Below are 20,266 nucleotides of genomic sequence, written 5' to 3' on the forward strand. Positions count from 1 at the left end.
TGGAGTTGGTTCTACGAGGGTTGCAGTGGGACACTTTGCTGATATACCTGGATGACATAATCATCTTTGGTGAAGATGTGGAACAGTGTATAGAACGGCTCGCAGAGGTTTTTCAGAGGTTGCAGGAATATGGACTGAAGCTTAAGCCCTCGAAATGCCAGCTGCTAAGGGATGAAGTCCTGTTTCTTGGTCACGTTGTGAGCGGCGAAGGAATTAAGACCAATCCAGCCCTCATTAATGACGTTAGGGAGTGGAAGACCCCAACCAGTGTCCAGGAACTCCAATCTTTCCTGGGTCTGTGCAATTATTATAGGAGGTTTGTTGCCAAGTTTGCTGAAATCACTTCACCCTTGACAATGCTACTCAAGAAAGGGACTCCTTTCTTCTGGGAGGAGGAGCAGCAAAAGGCATTCGAAAATCTTAAAAGGAGCCTCACAACTGCACCCATCTTGGTGTTCCCAGTTACATTAGGACAGTTTGTCCTGGACACCAATGCGTCCAACCAGAGTATTGGAGCAGTACTCTCACAGTTACAGTGGGGGGAAGAGAAAGTTATCTCATTTGCCAGCTGTCTCCTCACACCAGCACACCAGAGGTACTGTGTCACACGTAAAGAACTCCTAGCAGTTGTCAGATTCACAAGGCAGTTTCGCCACTATTTGCTGGGGTTTAACTTCATTTTAAGGACGGATCACAGCAGTCTAACGTGGCTATACAGGTATAAGCGACCAGAAGGCCAACTTGCTAGGTGGCTTGAAGAACTCAGCCAGTACAACTTTGTCATCGAGCATAGGCCGGGGACACACCATGCCAACGCTGACGCACTGTCCCGAAGGACTCTGGATGAGGAACCATGTGACTGTTATCAAGCAGGAAGAGAGCTAGATAGCTTGCCATGCAAGGGCTGTCCCTTTTGTCGAAAGCTCCACCATCAATGGGCCAGATTCGAGGAAGATGTCGATGATGTTATTCCCTTGGCAGTAAGACGCACACACTCTCTTGACTGTCAGAATGAGGTTAGTTGCACTAACACTCCCAGTCTTGTTAATGAAGCAGGTGATAACAACCCAGGTCCTTCGTCAAACTGGCTGCAACCGTTGAGCCTCGAAAGTCTCAGGGAAGAACAATTAGCTGACCCAGACCTTTCTGTTCTCCATAAATGGATGTCTGATGGTTCCTTGCCTGCTAAGGAAGAGGTCATGATGCAGAGCCCAGCGGTTCGCAAGTACTGGCTGTGTTGGTCTCAGGTGGAGATGCGAGATGGGGTCCTCTATTACCGTTGGGATGATGTCACTGGAGGTATGTCATCTTTGCGCTTACTTGTTCCGGTTTCCCTAAAGAATGAGGTTCTCCAAGCCTGTCACAATCCAGCTCAAGCAGGTCATGTAGGGGAGGAAAAGACGCTTATGCGCCTACGCAGGCGTTACCACTGGTACAATATGGGGAGCGATGTACGCCTTTTCGTCAAGAAGTGCCCACAGTGTAGTTCTTGTAAGACAACCAGTCCAATGGGAAGGGCCAAACTCCAGAACTACCAGGCTGGTGCGCCTATGGATCGACTCCACCTTGATGTCCTAGGACCATTCCCAGAATCCAAGTCAGGCAACAGGTACATCCTCGTTATAATCGACCAGTTTACACGCTGGGTAGAGGCGTTCCCTGTCCCTGAACAAGGAGCTGAGACAACAGCAAAGAGGTTGGTGTTTGACTTCATCTCACGCTTTGGTGCTCCCCTTGAGATTCACACTGACCAAGGACGGAACTTTGAGAGTTCGCTGTTCACAGAGGTTTGCCGCCTGTTACAAGTAACCAAGACCCGGACCACACCATATCATCCAGCTTCGAACGGGCAAGTGGAAAGATTCAATAGAACGCTCTTGCAGATGATACGGTGCTACGTGGACCAAAGTCAGCGTAATTGGGATGAACATCTTCCCTTACTCACTGCAGCATACAGGAGCACTGTGCATTCAGCAACAGGTTTCACACCAAATCAGCTGATGTTGGGGCGAGAAGTTTTCCAGCCACATGACATCTGGTTAAGGACGGCTGAGGTTACCAGGGGAGCTAAAGGTACATCTGAGTTTGTCCAGGAACTGCAAGCTAACTTGCAGCAGGCTCATCAAGTGGCGCGCCAGAACTTACACTCTGCTCAGACGCGCCAGAAGAAGGTCTATGACTTACGAGCCAGAGAGAAGTCCCATCAAGTAGGTGATCTTGTGTTAATGAGAGTCAGTAGCAGGAAAAAGGGCTACAGTCCAAAACTCCAAGCCCCATGGCAAGGGCCATTCGTCGTCACAGCATGCCTCGGACCAGTGCTCTACCGAGTCAGGGACAGACGAAGTGAAAAAGTACTGCATCATGATCGCTTGCAACCCTATCTAAGTGATCACATACCTGACTGGATGCAGCGTCTGCGACGCAAATACACCTGCACAGAGGAAGTCTCCCGGGTTCCAATAACTGCTCAGGTACCTGTAGCCATAGAGGCAGAAGTGCCAAACCCTACATCCTCTGACAACACTGTGTCGGAAGAACCTCCGACCCTTCTTGTAACGGACTCTCACTCTGACCCTAGTCCCTGTGGAAATGAGGGGACGAAGACAAAAAGGGGGCGACTTGTTCGAGCCCCAAGTCGTTATATGGACTAAAAAAAAAAAAAATAATAAAAAAAAATAAAAAATAAAATAGTGGAAAAGAAAAGTTAACTGTTCACCTTCAGTGGTGCAGAAGGGACTCTGCAGAGCTAAAAAAAAAAAAGGGGGGGTGGTGTTATAGTGTTAGTTAATTAAAATAAGTTGTTTGTGTTACTGTTATTTCATGTATTCATATTAAGTTCTGTATTAGCCAATCAGATGTGGCTACGTCATCACGCGGGGTTTAGTTCACTGTTTGTTTATGTTTAGCGTCAGTATGCTCGCAGGCTTCGGTGCGGATGGTTGTATATAAACCCATCAGCGCTGGGCAAGAGCATAAACCCCCGCTGTTGTAAAGCTGTGGTTTAATGAGTAAAGTTCCTGAAACGGATTCGCTTTGTTGTGTGCTTCTCTTCACGCCTCCTCGGAACCTGTTAAAGGAAAGACTAAAGCACAACAGTATTTTGGAGGGAGTAGTATCATAGGACCAGAAAGCCAACGGGCCGTTCAAATGACAATGAAGACAGCGGTCTAGAATAGAGGTAAAATATATGAAAAAGCATTAAGACATAAACTACACCCCATAAACACAATCAAGCCTAGAACAAAACCAGTGAACCACCCCTTTAAAAAAGCAATAAAATGAAAAATAATCACAGGAGATGCTTTTGAGATGCATATAAATACTAGCCAGATTTACTAACAGCTTGAGCCAGCGCAAACCCTCTTTTGGCATTAAAAACTACTGACAGGATTTACAAGCAAAAAATAGCAATGAAAAGGCAATGGACAGTTATTTTTGTGGATTTCCCTTTCAAACACTACAACTTAACCATTAATGACGCAGAACAATGAACAGAGAAAACTGAGGATTTAAATACACTGAAGATGGCAATCAATGAAATCTATTCTTTAAGGTAATAACTCCAGCTGAGTGTTCAGACCCATGAGAAAACCATACCGAATTACCCCATTGTGATGTCCAAAATTTACTATCCTCTTTAGTAGAGTGAGCTTCTTGTACAAAACAAAAATCTGCCCTAAATTGTCTAGCAAAATGAAAAAGAGCTTTCCTTTTAGCATTAAACGAAACAAATGATAGATATGACAAAGTAGTTAAAGAATATTAAACAAATTAAATACCTGATCAATATATAAACGCTGAAATCAGAGTAGTATCAAGATCAGCACCTTCAGCAGCACTAAATAAACATTAGGAAAATAATCTTAAACTCAAAATTACTATCGGTGGCTGACGAAACGTAACATGTCTCTTTAAAGTTCCAGATTATTATGAAAGAACAAAACGAACAGTATTTAAATACTGTGAAACATTCAAACGGGAAGGTCACACCCTTTCAAACCGAAGTTGCGACCCGAACTTGAGTGTAAACTAATGTCCGTAGTTATTAGAGTTTATAGCAGCAATATAAACATAGAAATTAACGTTTTGAGAATCTTGAGAAAATATCGAAATCAGTCCTTTGTCTGCTCCTCTCACCCTGTCACTTCAGTACATTCAATGAATCCACGACCTCCGACAAAGTAAGCAGATTTTCCATCATCACGGGCTTTTTTGATCAGAGGCCATAACTTCAATCTACTGTCTCTGTCCTCCTTCGTCAGATCCTCTTTAAACTGCATGCATTGGTTCCGAAGAAACTTGCTGCTCTTAGCCGCTTTCAAACTGCATCTCTGAATCTCCTGGCTGTGAAGCAAATGATTGTTGCACGGGGCCTCGATTTGTTAGCGCGCTTGGTACCCAGTTGGTGAGCGACATCTATAGCATCTGGTAGTGCAACCCAGTCTCCTGCTACTGCGTATCTATACTACGAGTTTGCATTTTCATTCGGCGTAGTATTTACACGCCAAAGTCACATTTGGCGTATATATGGTACGCAAAACCCTCCCGTTAAACTTCCATTGATAGAAAATGCGTATGTATTGCGCGCAGAAATTTATTATAGTCAACGTCATCATCATCATCGTCCCGCCCCTTCAATCGAACGAAGATTCACGATTTCATCTCGTGCAGGTGCCGAAGCAGCATATGCAGAAATATTGATTTAGAAGACTTATTTAGAATATATATATATTTTTTTTTTTTTTTTTTTTACAGAAATTTATTGTAGGCTATATAACTTACTCATCATCTCTAGTGGGGACGAATGTTGCTACTACATCTATTACGCACTGAGAATCATAATACAGTTTAAACAATCCCCGACGGGGAAAGAAAAATGCTTGCAGAAGCTTCATTAATTCAATGTGAATTAGTTATATGTCTGCTTTATTTAATCTGCTCTCTGCTTTTCTTTCTTTTCTTTTCTTTTTTTGCTTGTTTAATGTTACACGAATTTTTGTTTCTTTGTTTGTGATTGTATTTGTAATAGTAAAAGTATTAATAATAAATAAATAAATATATAAATAAATAAATATAAAAAGTGTATTGCCCTGATTTTTAGTCCTTCGCTTTTTCAGGAACCACCCACTCCCGCTTGGAAACCAATCAAATGTTTAAACATTTTTTAGCGCCATCATCAATGTCCCGCCCCCTCATCGTGCGACCTCGTGCATCATCATCATCAAAGTCGTCAATCATCAGAATACCCAAGTAAGTAATTAGCAAAAACACACACACACACACACACACACACATATATATATATTAGCAAAAAAGTATCAGTTCTTGATAACTCAAATTAGCCTACAGTTGTCAGGCGGTTAATATCAGTTTAAAATCATTTCTCATTAAATGTTTTAGGGACAAAATTTAGTGAGGGTCAGCTGTGCGCATCATGTTTTTTGGTTACGTTATGATGAGATCACACTACTTTATGTCCATGCAGGCATTACGTGTAGATCACAGATGTGTGGATTAACAACCCTGCACAATCACATACTTTTTAGGGTGTTTATCTTGGCCATCCCTGAAATACTTTTCATGATAATGAAAATAAATTAGTCTGTATTATTCTTTAATAAGTGTCGTTTTTGAGAGGTAGACTTTTAAGGTTTTTAAAAGAAGTTTCTTCTGCTAACCAAGGCTGCGTTTATTTAATTAAAAATACAGTAAAAAGAGTAATATTGTGAAATATTATTACAATTTAAAATAACAGTTTTATATTTGAATATATTTTACAAAGTAATTTATACTTTGTGATCAAAGCTGAATTTTCAGCATCATTACTCCAGTCTTCAGTGTCACATGATCCTTCAGAAATCATTCTGATATGATGATTTGATGCTCAAGAAACATTTATTGTGTACTATTGGGCAAAATATTTGTGTACAATATTTTTTTCTCAGGATTCTTTGATAATTAGAAAGTTCAAAAGAACAGCATTTATTTGAAATATAATCTTTTGTAACATTCTAAATGTCTTTACTGTCACTTTTGATCGATTTAATGCATCCTTGCTGAATAAAAGTATTAATTTCTTTCATTTCTTTTCAAAAAAATAAAAATTCTTACTGACCCCAAACTTTTGAATGGTAGTGTATAATTTTACAAAAGCTTTGTATTTCAGATAAATGCTGTTCTTTTGAACTTTCTATTCATCAAGGAAAAAAAAAAAGTACACAACTGTTTTCAGCATTGATAATAATCATAAATGTTTCTTGAGCAGCAAATCATCATATTAGAATGATGTCTGAAGGATCATGTGACACTGAAGACTGGAGTAATGATGCTGAAAATTTAGCTTTGCATCACAGGAATAAATTACTTTGTAAAATATATTCAAATAGAAAACGTCTCGGTTACGTATGTAACCCTCGTTCCCTGAAGGAGGGAACGGAGACGTACGTCAGTAGTGACCGACGAATTGGGATATCGCTAGAGAGCCCTATCAGCTTCGAGTGAACTACAACAGGCCAATGAAGTTGGCGTGCGATATTTGCATAATGCGCACCGCCCCCGCCAGGTGGTATAAATAGGGGAGCAGATGCAATCGCACTCTGTTTTTCGCTGAGGAGACAACCTAGTCTGCACTACAGCGAGGGTACAGCAACTGTGGCGACGGGACGTACGTCTCCGTTCCCTCCTTCAGGGAACGAGGGTTACATACGTAACCGAGACGTTCCCTTTCAGTCGGTCACGTTCGACGTACGTCAGTAGTGACCGACGAATTGGGATCCCAAATAAAGCGCCACAGTATGAACCCCTTCCAGTGCCCAGCGCAAGCTCTAGCCACCCGGCGCACCAGTGGGACGGGGAAGGGGGCGAGCTTACGCCGAGAGAGTCTACTGCTGTTCCGATATACCCACTAAGTAAACTAGACTACACTGGGGAAGCGAACCCGTAGGGGACGCTGCGGAGACCACTACCCACCTGTAGGGGAGGAATTTACGTGGAGAGTACACATATGGACTGGCCGTGGGCAGTACGCATATGGAGTCCCTGGGATGGCTCCACCTGGGTAGGGGGGAGACTCATCTGACAGGTGACAGCAGAGCTGGCTCTGCTAGGGAAAGACACGGGCTCGCCGTAGGGAGTTGACCGTGGACAAATACACACATGGGACCGCTCACGTGGAGGGGTCACGACATGTGGAACCCAGCCAAACGTCAACGTCGGTGACGGAGGTTTGGCCTGGCATCAGACACTCCGCAATGTCCGAGCCGAAGGGGGAGGCGGAGGAACTCGACAGGGTTCGCCAAGCGGGGAACTCGACTGGAGTAAAAAGGATGCACGTATCCGGCCCAGGGGGCGGGAGTGGCATTGCAAGCCGACACTAGAACGGGCTCTTCGCGTCTACCGGCTGGTGGAAGCGAGTACACGGGAAGATACCGGTTCTACACGAAGGCTATAGAATCTAGCGAACGTGTTAGGTGTCGCCCAGCCCGCAGCTCTACAGATATCTGTCAGCGAGGAGCCGTGCGCCAGCGCCCAGGAAGAGGCCACTCCTCTGGTGTAGTGGGCTCTCAACCTGAGCGGGCAAGGCACGCCCTGGGACTCATACGCCAGGGCGATGGCGTCCACTATCCAGTGGGCCATCCTCTGCTTGGAGACAGCCTTTCCCTTCTGCTGGCCTCCGTAACAGACAAAGAGCTGATCTGAGGTCCTAAAGCTTCGCGTTCTGTCCACGTACAGGCGCAGAGCGTGGACGGGAGAGAGCAAAGCTAGGGCTGGGTCTGCCTCCTCCGAAGGCAGCGCTTGCAGGTTCACTACCTGATCTCGAAAGGGAGTGGTAGGAACCTTGGGCACATATCCAGGCCGGGGTCTCAGGATAACGTGAGAGTCACCGGGCCCGAATTCCAGGCACGATTCGTCAACCGAAAATGCGTGCAGGTCCCCTACCCTCTTGAGCGAGGCCAATGCAACCAGGAGGACGGTCTTTAGGACAGTACTTTTAACTCGACTGATTGCAAAGGCTCGAAGGGACGACCCCGGAGAGATGTAAGAACCAGGGTCAGATCCCAAGAGGGTACAGAGGGGGGCCAGGGAGGATTAGTCTCCTCGCCCCCCTCAAGAACCAGACGATCAGATCGTGCTTCCCTAGCGATTTACCATCAACTGCATAGTGATGTGCGGCGACAGCGGCAACATACACCTTGAGGGTGGAGGGAGACAGCCTTCGCTCCAGGCCCTCTTGCAGAAAGGAAAGCACGGTTCTGACCGAACATGATCGGGGGTCCTCTCGCTCTGGTTGAGAGGAACACCATTCGACGAATAGGTTCCACTTCAGCGCATAGAGGTTCCTCGTAGAAGGAGCTCTAGCGGAAGTGATGGTGTCTGCGACCGCTTGCGGGATATCACTCAGAACCTCCGCGTCCCGTCCAGGGACCACACATGGAGTTTCCACAGGTGGGGACGCGGGTGCCAGAGGGTGCCCCGTCTCTGAGTCAGGAGGTCCTTCCTCAGAGGAATGGGCCAGGGAGGTGCTGTCGCGAGGAGCGTAAGGTCCGAGAACCAGGTCCGAGTGGGCCAGTATGGAGCCACTAACAAGACCTGCTCCTCGTCCTCCCTGACTTTGCACAGGAGCTGTGCGAGAAGGCTCACTGGGGGAAACGCATATTTGCGTAGGCCCCGGGGCCAGCTGATTGCCAGGGCATCCATGCCGAGCGTGCCGCCGGTCAGGGAATAGAACTGGCAGTGGGCAGTCTCTGGGAGGCGAACAGATCTATCTGTGCCTCGCCAAAGCGCTGCCAGATCAGCTGGACCACCTGGGGACGGAGTCGCCATTCGCCCGGAAGCGGAGGCTGCCGTGAGAGCTCGTCGGCTGCACGGTTGAGCACGCCTGGGGCGTGAATGGCACGAAGCGACCTCAGATGCTTCTGACTCCATAGCAAGAGATGGCGGGCGAGTTGCGACATACGGCGGGAGCGTAGACCACCCTGATGGTTGATGTACGCAACGGCCGCAGTGTTGTCCGAGCGGACCAGTACGTGCTTGTCTGTCAACAGCTCCTGGAAGCGGCCCAGTGCAAGACGTACTGCTAGCAACTCGAGGCAATTGATATGCCAATGCAGTTGGGGCCCCGTCCACAGACCCGATGCTGCATGCCCGTTGTACGTGGCCCCCCACACCGTGGCAGAGGCATCTGTGTGGACCACAGCATGCCTGGACACTTGTTCGAGGGGAACTCCAGCCCGCAGGAACGAAGAGTCTGACCACTTGGTGAGGGTGCGACGGCAGTTCGGTGTCACGGGGACACGGAACGTACCGCGCTGCCACGCCCATCTCGGGACCCGGCCGCGGAGCCAGTGTTGAAGCGGCCTCATATGAAGCAATCCGAGCAGCATGACTGCGGCTGCGGATGCCATATGCCCCAGGAGCCTCTGAAAGAGTTTCAGTGGGGCCGCCGTCCTGCGCTTGAGCGTACTCAGGCAGGTCAACACTGACTGGACGCGCTCCTCGGAGAGGCGCGCGGTCCAGGCGACCGAATCCAGTTCCCTACTGAGATAAGAGATCCTCTGCCCGGGGGAGAGTTTGCTCTTGTCCCAGTTGACCCGAAGACCCAACCGACTGAGGTGAGCTAACACCATGTCCCTGTGTTCGCACAACTGCTCCCACGAGCTGGCCAGGATGAGCCAGTCGTCGAGGTAGTTGAGATGCGAACGCCCTGTTCCTTGAGCGGAACAATGGCCGCCTCCGCAACCTTCGTAAAGACGCGGGGCGACAGGGCCAGCCCGAAGGGTAGGACTTTGTACTGATATGCCCGACCCTCGAACGCAAACCGTAGGAGTCTGTGACGAGGCAGAATCGAGACATGAAAGTACGCGTCCTTCAGGTCGATCGCTGCAAACCAATCCTGGGGACGGATGCATTTGAAAATGCACTTCTGCATAAGCATCTTGAACGGCAGCCTGAGAAGGGACCGATTCAGGACACGCAGATCCAGGATTGGCCGTAGCCCACCGCCCTTCTTGGGTACAATGAAGTAGGGGCTGGAGAACCCTGACTTCAAATCGGCTGGAGGGACCGGCTCGACTGCATCCTTCGCCAGGAGGACAGCAATCTCCGCCCAGAGAACAGGTGCATTGTCCAGGGACACACGAGTGTAATGGACACCCCTGAACACCGGGGGACGCCGGGCGAACTGAATCGCATAGCCGAGTCTGATGGTACAAATGAGCCAGCGGGACGGGCTGGAAAGCGCTAGCCAGGCTTCCAGACACCGAACCAGCGGGACCAAATGGACCACAGACGTACCGGGCGTGGGGCAGCGAGGTAGAGTGCTGGACCCGACTCGGACGGCATAGCGGCCCGTAGTGTGGTCAGACTCTGCAAGGTGGCAGTGTGAATGGGAGACGGCACATGGGAGGCGGCCTCAACCAACACACTGGGACCTGCTGGCGAAGTGAGAGGGGGCTGAGAGTGGCGAGGTGGGGCCTCGCGCACTGCCAGCCGCGCCCTCTTGGGACCTGGAGGGTCAGAAAACAGTTCTACTCCGTGGGCACCGCTGGTCTCCGGAGAGCCAGCGGCGGAACAAACCAAAATTCTCCACCCGGCCCTCCTCCGGGGAGGGAGCGATGCGGGCATCGTCTCCCGAAGAACTGTTTACCTCAGCTCCAGGTCACCAGTTTCTCCAGGACCGCTTCTCGCTAGCCAAGTGGCTTGGCTGCGGGCTGAGCGGGCTGGATTTTAGGCCAGCTTGTGAGATGAGAGCATCGAGAAAGCGTACTTAGACGATGACACACCTCTGCAAGGCTAGCCAGGGGTGTTTCCGGACCACCATGGTAGACATTGTCTGGCCAGGGGCCTGCGCTATGACTTGCATCATGCGTAGCTCAACCCCGACTCAGAACTACCCATATGCAATGAGTGCTTTGGCCTTCCACAGACTTGCCGGGGGCCAAGACCCATGCAGGGCAGAGGTGGTGTGCCCGTAGCACTGCCACCCCACCACAGAGGGTAGTGAGAGAGAAAAAACTTAATGCAGATATGACCCTTTTGGTGTTCCATATTTGGCACCAAGAAAGGCTTCTAAACTGCCAAGTTTTTCATGCACGTCCAGGCTAAGACAGGGGGCGGGGCAAGGCGAGTACGCGTCACACCACGCCCCCAGGGGCCCGGGAAAGCATGGTCGTTAACTCTGAATCTGATTCAGCATGAGCACATCACAACCGTGGGACACTCAGCCTCATCTTCATGTCCAGAGCCCAACAACCCTCTCTCCAATGTAGCAGTCGACATCTGATCCTCTGCTGGAGCCCTGACTAAGATGCTAGGTCCCCCATGAGAAGGACCAGCAATCCACCCAGAAGCTACCAGCCATGTGAGAGAGTGAACGTGGTCGTCTAACTGAACGACACACGGCGCTGAGCGCCGACGTGGCCATGTTTTTACCAAACATAAACCACCCACGAACACAGTCACAGCATGTTTGCGATGCGCTAGAGGAGTGGGGGGCCCACGGAGATTGGCTCGGCAGGTAATGCCCCACTGTGATCCTCTGGTCACCCTGGCTTATTCACCAAAAGTAGTACTTTTCTGATTCAGAAAGAGAAACTAGATCGGGGAATAGGTGAGGGGACTCCACCTCGTTTGAGGCACTCGAGTCTCGACCACGCATCTAGAGCGCCGAACAACGCGCTGGGTTGCCATGGCAACGCGCGCTGTCAGCCGGCAGCTCGACGGCACACGGCGCGCTGAGCGCTCAAGCCCTTACGAGAAAGGCAAGACGAACAACGCGCCGACATGGGCATGCTCTCTTTTTTTACAAGAGAATATGAACCACCCACAAACACAGTCTCAGCACGCTAAGCAGACATGAGAGAAAGTGATTGTGGCCGTCAGTGAGGATAGGAAACGACCGCCTCCAGAAACGCACAGACAGAATGACGTCTTGAAAAAGACGCAGTGTCTGTCTGTGAAGCTCTTTTAGAAGCTCTTGTTCTTTGTGCCGAAGCACACAGGGAACAGCCGCGATGTGACTGCAGGTACACTTTTCACTCCCTGAGTCACACACACAGAGGAACCGGCCCAAATCGCAAACCAACGGGGCAAATAATGCTGTGAAAACAGCAGTTGAGAGCTGTATAACAGCTCGAGAAGCTCACTCTGGGAAGCTCGCGGCCTCGCTGTAAGGTGCCATAAAGCCAGCACTGTAGAACAAAAGCTCTTCAAAGGCTTGCGAAGTCACTCTCAGACTAACAGCAGGAACACACAGGTTGGCTCCGAAGCGAAAGACAGAGTGCGATTGCATCTGCTCCCCTATTTATACCACCTGGCGGGGGCGGTGCGCATTATGCAAATATCGCACGCCAACTTCATTGGCCTGTTGTAGTTCACTCGAAGCTGATAGGGCTCTCTAGCGATATCCCAATTCGTCGGTCACTACTGACGTACGTCGAACGTGACCGACTGAAAGGGAACAGATATTTTAAATTGCAATAATATTTCACAATATTACTGTTTTTACTGTATTTTTAATTATATAACAGCCTTGGTGAGCAGACGAAACTTCTTTTAAAAACATTAAAAATCTTACCGTTTCCAAACTTTTGAATGGTGGTGTGTGTGTGTGTGTGTGTGTATATATATATATATATATATATATATACTCTCAAAAACTATATACTTATCAAAGATTAATTTATCTTTAAGTTTTGTATGTGATGTCTGTCTGTTATGCTATGTCAAATTTACACATTTTGTTTTGTTTTTGTATAGTCCAAATGCCAGGTTCAACTTTACGCCAGTGTCCACATTTCCCAGAGAAAGTAGAACTTCTGCACATGCACAATGACTCAATCAAAACAAAATCTACAGGTTTAACTCTATTTGATCTTATGACACCGTTCATGTCTGATTCATTGCTAATTTTACAATATGTTTTGAGACTTCAGGAGTTCCCCATTCAAGTAAATAAGTAATAAAAAAAAAAAAGCTGCCTGGAGGCGTTGCAAATATGGCCACCAAGTGAACTGACGTTCCTTAAAAGGAACTTTAGCAGAAGCCATGATTTGTTTTTGTTGTTGGTAGTTGTTGTTTTCTGAAATAAGACTTGCATGCATTTATGGATCACAAGTTCTGTTTTTGGATATTGTTGAAAGTTGACAGTCTGAATAGCCTTTCAAAATGTATGTATGGTAAAATATAGATAGTAAGCCTGGACATTTTTAAAAAAAATCTGTTTTTGTGTTCAAGCAAGAAAAAACACATGTTGGCTAAGCGTGACATCAGGCTAAGCAGATTTCTTTAAACTTTTTTTTTTTTTTTTTTTTTTTTTAAGAATTATGAACCATTTTTGAAAGCTGTACTGTTTGACATTCTATTTTAGATGGAAAAACTTAAAGTGCTGGGATACGTTCCTCTTCTGCTACTGGGGAAGTGTTCAAAGGCCCATAGGTGGACAGCGGAGGTCCAGTGTCCCTTTGAGTTCCCACCTGAGGGACATAAGGTGATGGAAAAAATGCTCATACTCTTTGAGCATATTTTACAAGGTAAATCATATTTGCAAGCACTGATACTTAAATGTTTGTCTCATATTTTATGTGTACAGTAAGTTTTGTAGCTATACAAGTTTCTATGTTAAACTGTTTTTTTTTTTTTTTTTTTTTTTTTTTTTTTTAATGTATTTTAATATGACTTTAATTGTACTTTTTAAGGTTTTGGTCCAGAAAAAGAACAAGAGGTCACAGAAGGTAATCAATTAATGCAATTAAATATGTTTAATCGACTTAGAACAACATAATGATATTAAAAGTATTATACACATATGTAAAGTACAGCACTATTGCATTAAGTATCACAAATACAGCACTTCATTAATGACATTTTATGTCAAATATTATGTAGAAAACTGACACTAGTTGAGTTTAGACCAGGAGCTGGTGATAAAAATTTCAACAATAAGTTGTACTAGATTATACTGTATAAGCAAGTGTATTGAAATTCAAAAGAAAAATACATTTCAAGTGTATTAATGCACACAATATATATTAAAGACTAAGCACATTTAAAATACATTAACAAATGCCATTTTGGACAACACACTTAAGTTGAAATTAAAATAAATTATTTTTCATGTGCTTTAGTATATAGACCATATATATAGTCTTTTTGTGGGCGGAGCCTACCTGGTTGCAGAAAACGACATCAGTAGCAGTCTATGGAAGGAACAGAATAAAAGAATAAAAAATTCATTTTAAGTTTATATCTTACATTTCTTAGAAGGAAAAACAGAATTGTGAGATGTGTCTTTTTTCCTCAGAATTGCAAGTTTATATCCTGCAATTCTGACTTTTTTCCCCTCAGAATTGTGAAATAAACTTACAATTGCGAGTTATAAAGTCTGAACTGGGAGATATAAACACGCAAATGCAAGAAAAAAAATCAGAATTGTGAAATAAAAATATTATAGGCTATGTTTAAATTTAAACATAACTTTAAATTAACTTTAATTAACTTTAAAGTTATCTGTGTAAAATGTTATAGGTTTAAATATTATTTCTTGCTGTAACGAGCCTGAGGGATGATAGAACCTGGTGGAGACAAGGGATCATGGAACCACGGTGGAGGCAATGGGTTGGAGGAGCAGAGAGCATCAAGGCAGAACCACTGAAGGAGGAGCAGAAGAATGAAAGGAGACAGCGGAGGTGAGGCCAAGGAACTGGATGGAGGAGGAGTGAGAGGGAGGCTGGGCAGTATTATCTATGACAAAGGAGACTTAAAGTTGGCAAAATGGCGATGAAGGAGACTTGGAGCTGGGCTGGACCAGCAAAGACTAAGATGACTTGGGACTGAGCTGAACCAGCAGAGATGAAAACAACTTGGGACTGGGCTGAACCAGAGATGAAAATGACTTGGGACTGAGCTGAACCAGCGGAGACTGTACACCTTGAAACATTACATCATCCAGCTCATCAAATAATAATTCAGTGGGAACCCAGCTAATTGCAAACATATCAGGAAAAAACAATGGCAGCTCTTTTTTACTCAACTCATCATTATGCAGCTAAACTCATTATTAAAGAACTTTGATGAACACAATTAAAGAACATGGAAAACATGTATTTTCATTCATGTATTTGTGTATCTACAGCTGAATTTGTTATCAAATCAACAGAGAACACACTTGTAGTTTTGATGTTAGTATTTATTTTTGACAAATGCATTAATAGAATAAACTGCAGTGCATCATTATGCAGTGAATACTGAACTGTTTTGCCAACATAAGAGCATGTTTAGTTTACTGTTAAATGTTTTGAGAGCAACTACATTCATCTGGAGAAATGTGTCAAACTGATTAAGAAAAACTGTAATATATCTAGTTAATTAGTTTACTCTTTATTAGTTTGTGCCCAGAGATGAAAATACATAACTGATATTTTTGTTTTTGAACACAACTAGATGGGTACAAGTGTGAGAGTTTCACTTCAGACATCAAGAGCAAGGAAATCCAAATGAAAACAGGTCAATGCACCTGTGCATCAAACAATACTTTCACTGTTTAGAGTGTTTGTAACTTAGAATCACATGCAAGTCATGCTTCAAAAGTGTGCTAAACAATCCAAGTTATTCTTATTAGCTATTAGCTACATAAATAAGAAAACAATAAAGTTTTAAAGAAAAAATAAACATGCAAAAACAAAGATGAATATTCATGAGATCATTTTACTCATTTAGGAACATGTGGAAATATGATACCAACATGTTCCATTGACCTCTTACATAACCAGGTTAACCTTGTGACTGCTAAAACCCCCCACATCCCACTCACTTTTCAGTTGGATTCCAGACATAATGTGTTTATTCATTTGACTGTTCTTTTGATATGTTGAGCTCACAACAGAAAATTCAAATACATTTTCACGAGAGATCAATACAGTAGACAGATGAAAGCACAAATACCCACATATTCACAAGTTCAAACCAAATGTCAGAATCACATTGACACTTGCCACATGTGGGAAACCTCAGTGTAACTCATGCTTTGGTTTAACGTTAAACTTGTTATTTAAACAGTGAGATAAAGGACTTTTCATAAAGTGAGACCCCTTTCTGTTTCATGAATATAAAATATACATTTTAAGTAACTTTGCTAACTTGTAATTTGTTTTTGTTCAGTTGTGTTGCTTGAGGCTACTGAACAGTAAGTAAGGTTTCACGAACAGTAAGTGTACAGAACTGAGTGATTGTGTATGAGAGATGTGTGTAATGCTGTTTTCTGAAGCAGATCTTGCGACCACAATTCAGTGACATCAGTTAAAACAGGAAAAGTGCAAAAAGTCTGTTGTGCTTGCATGTACAAAGGTGGTCTCGGTGAGCACAATCAGAAAATGTCACACAGATCCTCATATAATCAACGGAAATGACCTAGATTCAGTGAGTTGCGTATATTTACAAAGCATTTATGGAACTAGAAATGCTGTTTGTTCAGAATTAAATATGAGATATGTAAAACAAAGTCATATAAACTCAAACATACCCAAACAAACGTACAGACCGATCACACAGGGCCAATAGCCAAGCAAATTGGCACTAATCAAGTACTTTTTAAAAGCATCACATCTTGACAAAGAAGCTTTTTTCAGGCTTCCATTTGTGCTTTTTCATTGTATTGATGAAGTTACAGTTATTATAAATTGTTTAAAGTTGTAATAATAAAGAATGAGTTTATGTGTCCAAATTTTTGACTGGTGCATTATCATCAATTCTAAAACATATAAACAATATTTCATTCAGCATGGGTTTTGTTGGCCTCAAAGTCTTGAGAAGGTCATGTTTTTCTCTTATTGGGGTTCAACAGCAGGTGGACCTCGAGGGCTGGGCAGGGGCGGAAGAGGACGCTGGCTTTTGGATGGCCTTTGAGATTCGCTACTCTGCATGTACGGCTCATCAGGCTGATTTGCGTGATCTGGCATTAGAGAAACGAGTCGAAACTCTGCTTCCTCTGCGGAACAGATAGATACAGCAGAATGAGAAACAATTGGTTTTGAATGATTGGTTTGAGAATTTTCAGAAACACATCCACACTGAATGACATTATTACTTCAATCAGACCTATGTCTGCTTTCTGAAAACAGTTCAGTGGGAACTTATACCTTTTGCCTTCCTCTTGCTTCGGCTGCAGCAGCGGCAGACACAGACTAGGCAGATGATGAAGAGTATGAGAAGGAAACTTGCTCCTCCAGACAGGATCACCAGCATCCACCAGAAATCTAAGCCAAATAGTAATTTCTTCTCAGTCCCATCTAAAAAAGGATCAAATACAAACAAACAAAAAACATTATCATTACCACCATTTATCATTTCAGCAACTGCAAAAAGATGTAAAAACACAATTTCACTTTCTGCACAAACTTAAGCATAAACAGGACAGTAAGCAGGTCCTGAAAGAGTTTACTGTAATGATCGTCTGTCTGTATATCGAACCACTTATTACACAGCTGCTTACTAACTAAATGGACATGAAATATTGATCTGAGCTGAAATGATTTTAATATGTGACTATGGAGTGATTTGAGAGACATAAAACTTTGACAGTGACATAGAAAAACAATTGTCTGTGACAACATTCAATTATACAATTTAGCATCATTATACAAAAAATATTTATTCACAGAATTTTGTGATTGACCAAACAGAATAAAGTATTTCAAATTACTGAAATATGTTTTATGTAAATGTAATATATGATCTTTTTTATTATTATTATTTTTATTTTTTAACAAAATAAAATTTTTACAATAATGATATAATTTAAATTGACAAATATTCAAGGTTAATAAAGCAGCTTCATGACTGAAATTCCTCAAAGGCAGCTCTGTGGCAGGAAACATGATCATGAGAAACTTTGTGACAGAAATAGACAATTACCATCATCTTTATTTTCATTGTTGCTGTTCTCTTCTTTTTTTCTGTTCTCATCTTCATTTGCATGTACACCTTTAAATGGATTATACAAATATTCTTTGAGTCAACTAATTAAACCAATGTTGTCATACATGATATATATGTAGAATGATTTATTTAGATATATGAACCTGTGTTGGAGCACACCGGCTGAACATCTTTTGCTGTCTTTTCACTGAACATGTTGCTGAGTGTGCATGAGAACTTATCTCCAGATTTGAGCTCAGACGAGCTGACATGTAAAACAGCATGTGTCGTGTTTGACTTCTCTCCATTTTTCGTCCAGGACACAGAAACCTCATTGCTATTCACTGGAATACAAGTCAGATAGACTCCTTCTTCTACACACTCGACTGTGACTGAAGGTTCAGGCACCGGCTCTGAAACACACACAACAACAGCAAGTCTTAATGCTGAGACACACTTGGTCTAGATTTGAAAAGACAAAAAAAAAGAGGAAAGAAATTACATTTGCCTTCAGTGCAGGTTTAAATCGCAGCAGATCACAAGCTAGTACGTACCTAGAACACAGATCTTCTCTACGGTTTTCTTTATTAATTTTCCATCTTTGTCAAAGACTTCGGCTTTGTACTCCCCAGATTTGCTCTTCTGTATGTTCTCCAGTATCAGGGACCCATAGTGGTTAATGGTGAGCCCTTCGTTCTTAACATTTGAGCCCTTTTTTGAATACACCCTCCTTTTATCATGTGTCCAGATCAAGTGGCTGTCCTGTGGTAATTTTTCATCACCCAGTCGAATCACAACATTGTCACCCTCTGCTTTGTAGGTACATGAAGATACAAATTTACCTAAAAAAATAAAGTGGTATAAAAAGTTTGAGCAAAAGGATCAATAACACAGTGAGAAATGTTGCTGTGTTGCGTATCGAGCACAGTCATCACTTTTCACTATTGCTGACATGACTTGATTTAACACAGACACACGCAAGAGAAAAGACTGATATCTTAAAACACTTTTACTCAAAGGAATGGGTCTTACATGGGAAACACATGACTGGGTGAATAAATATTCATATGAAACCATATAGATTGCTATGAAATGTGAATGGTTTTTAATTGAAAGTAATAACCCAAAACCAAAAAACACACAAATAATTTCTTATTTGGTGTAGAAATAATTCACTGTGAAAAAGATTTGTGTATAATCAGACAAGTGGCATTAGAGAAAATATATATATAATTAATCAACAACTTACCAGAGGAGAAGATGAAGATTAAACTGAAGAGGAGAATTAATGTCAAGTTTTGCAGCATTTTCACACCGGTCTCTGAGTGAGCTGGTTTGTTTTAAGATGTCAAGCTCTTAGTGGTCTAGTTTCCTGTATGTGCGTCTCTGGGAGTGTGTGCGGGTAACGCTCCAACGCTGACAGTAATTCAGTGGAGATTATAATGAGATCTGAATATCATTCTTATTGTGTATGTTGAGAAAAGAATAGTATAGAAAATAAAATCTGTTCTCTTCATTTAAAAGACATCTAAAATAGAAAAAAAAAAAAAAAAAATTGTTATTGTTTGGAAATGTCCCCACAAAGATAGTAATACCAGTACATTTTTGACCTGATGGGGACATATTTTTTTTGGTCCATATGAGGAAAACAGTTTTCAAAATGTAAAATGTAAAAATGCAGAAAGTTTTCTGTGATGGGTAGGTTTAGAGGTAGGGTTAGTGTAGGGGGAGAGAATGTACAATTTATACAGTATAAAAATCATTATGTCTACGGAAAGTCTGTGTGTGTGTGTGTGTGTGTGTGTGTGTGTGAGAGAGAGAGAGAGAGAGAGAGAGAGTGCTTAAAGTTCACCCAAAAATGAAAATTATCCCATGATGTACTCACCCTCATGCCATCTTTTTGGCGTGAACTAATAATTTTTGGGTGAACTAAACCTTTAATCTATTTCTAAACATTTTACGAAACACTTGATATGAACGCAATTAATGTCCAATAAAGGTTAGTTTAAAGCACTTAATTTATGCATGGCTAACCTATGTATTTTTTTTTTTTTTTTCTTGCAATAGATCACAATCATTTTAATCTCTTATTTTTAAAAGTCTTTGAAAATTACTTTTACTTTGTATTTTCTGTCCAGGTTTTTTTCTATCAAATGAATTTGTCACTCATAATGAGGTTCATAATACCAGTGCAGATGAACGTGACACTGTCATTCCTTCAGTGCAATGCTGCCATCTGGAGGAGATGTGAATATAGTGACAGAGAGGCAACATGTCAAACTAATATGCAATCCCTATACATATATCGCACGTAATGTGGGGTATGCAGAGTAAACAGTGCACATGAGTCCATGAC

General features: G+C 43.4%; 1 protein-coding gene across 1 annotated transcript; it reads right to left on the reverse strand.

The window, feature by feature from the left end:
• Positions 1 to 15,820: 15,820 nt before the first annotated feature.
• On the reverse strand, positions 15,821 to 19,431 carry LOC127519407 (SLAM family member 5-like). Its single transcript, XM_051907115.1, has 6 exons — positions 19,160 to 19,431; positions 18,465 to 18,752; positions 18,075 to 18,323; positions 17,908 to 17,976; positions 17,133 to 17,282; positions 15,821 to 16,981 (listed from the first exon to the last, which is right to left on the reverse strand). The coding sequence occupies exons 1-6, from the start codon at positions 19,215 to 19,217 to the stop codon at positions 16,821 to 16,823; spliced, it is 975 nt and encodes a 324-aa protein (XP_051763075.1). The 5' UTR covers positions 19,218 to 19,431; the 3' UTR covers positions 15,821 to 16,820.
• Positions 19,432 to 20,266: the final 835 nt, after the last annotated feature.

Source organism: Ctenopharyngodon idella, chromosome 9, assembly GCF_019924925.1.
Source record: "Ctenopharyngodon idella isolate HZGC_01 chromosome 9, HZGC01, whole genome shotgun sequence".
NCBI classification, from domain to species: Eukaryota; Metazoa; Chordata; class Actinopteri; order Cypriniformes; family Xenocyprididae; genus Ctenopharyngodon; species Ctenopharyngodon idella.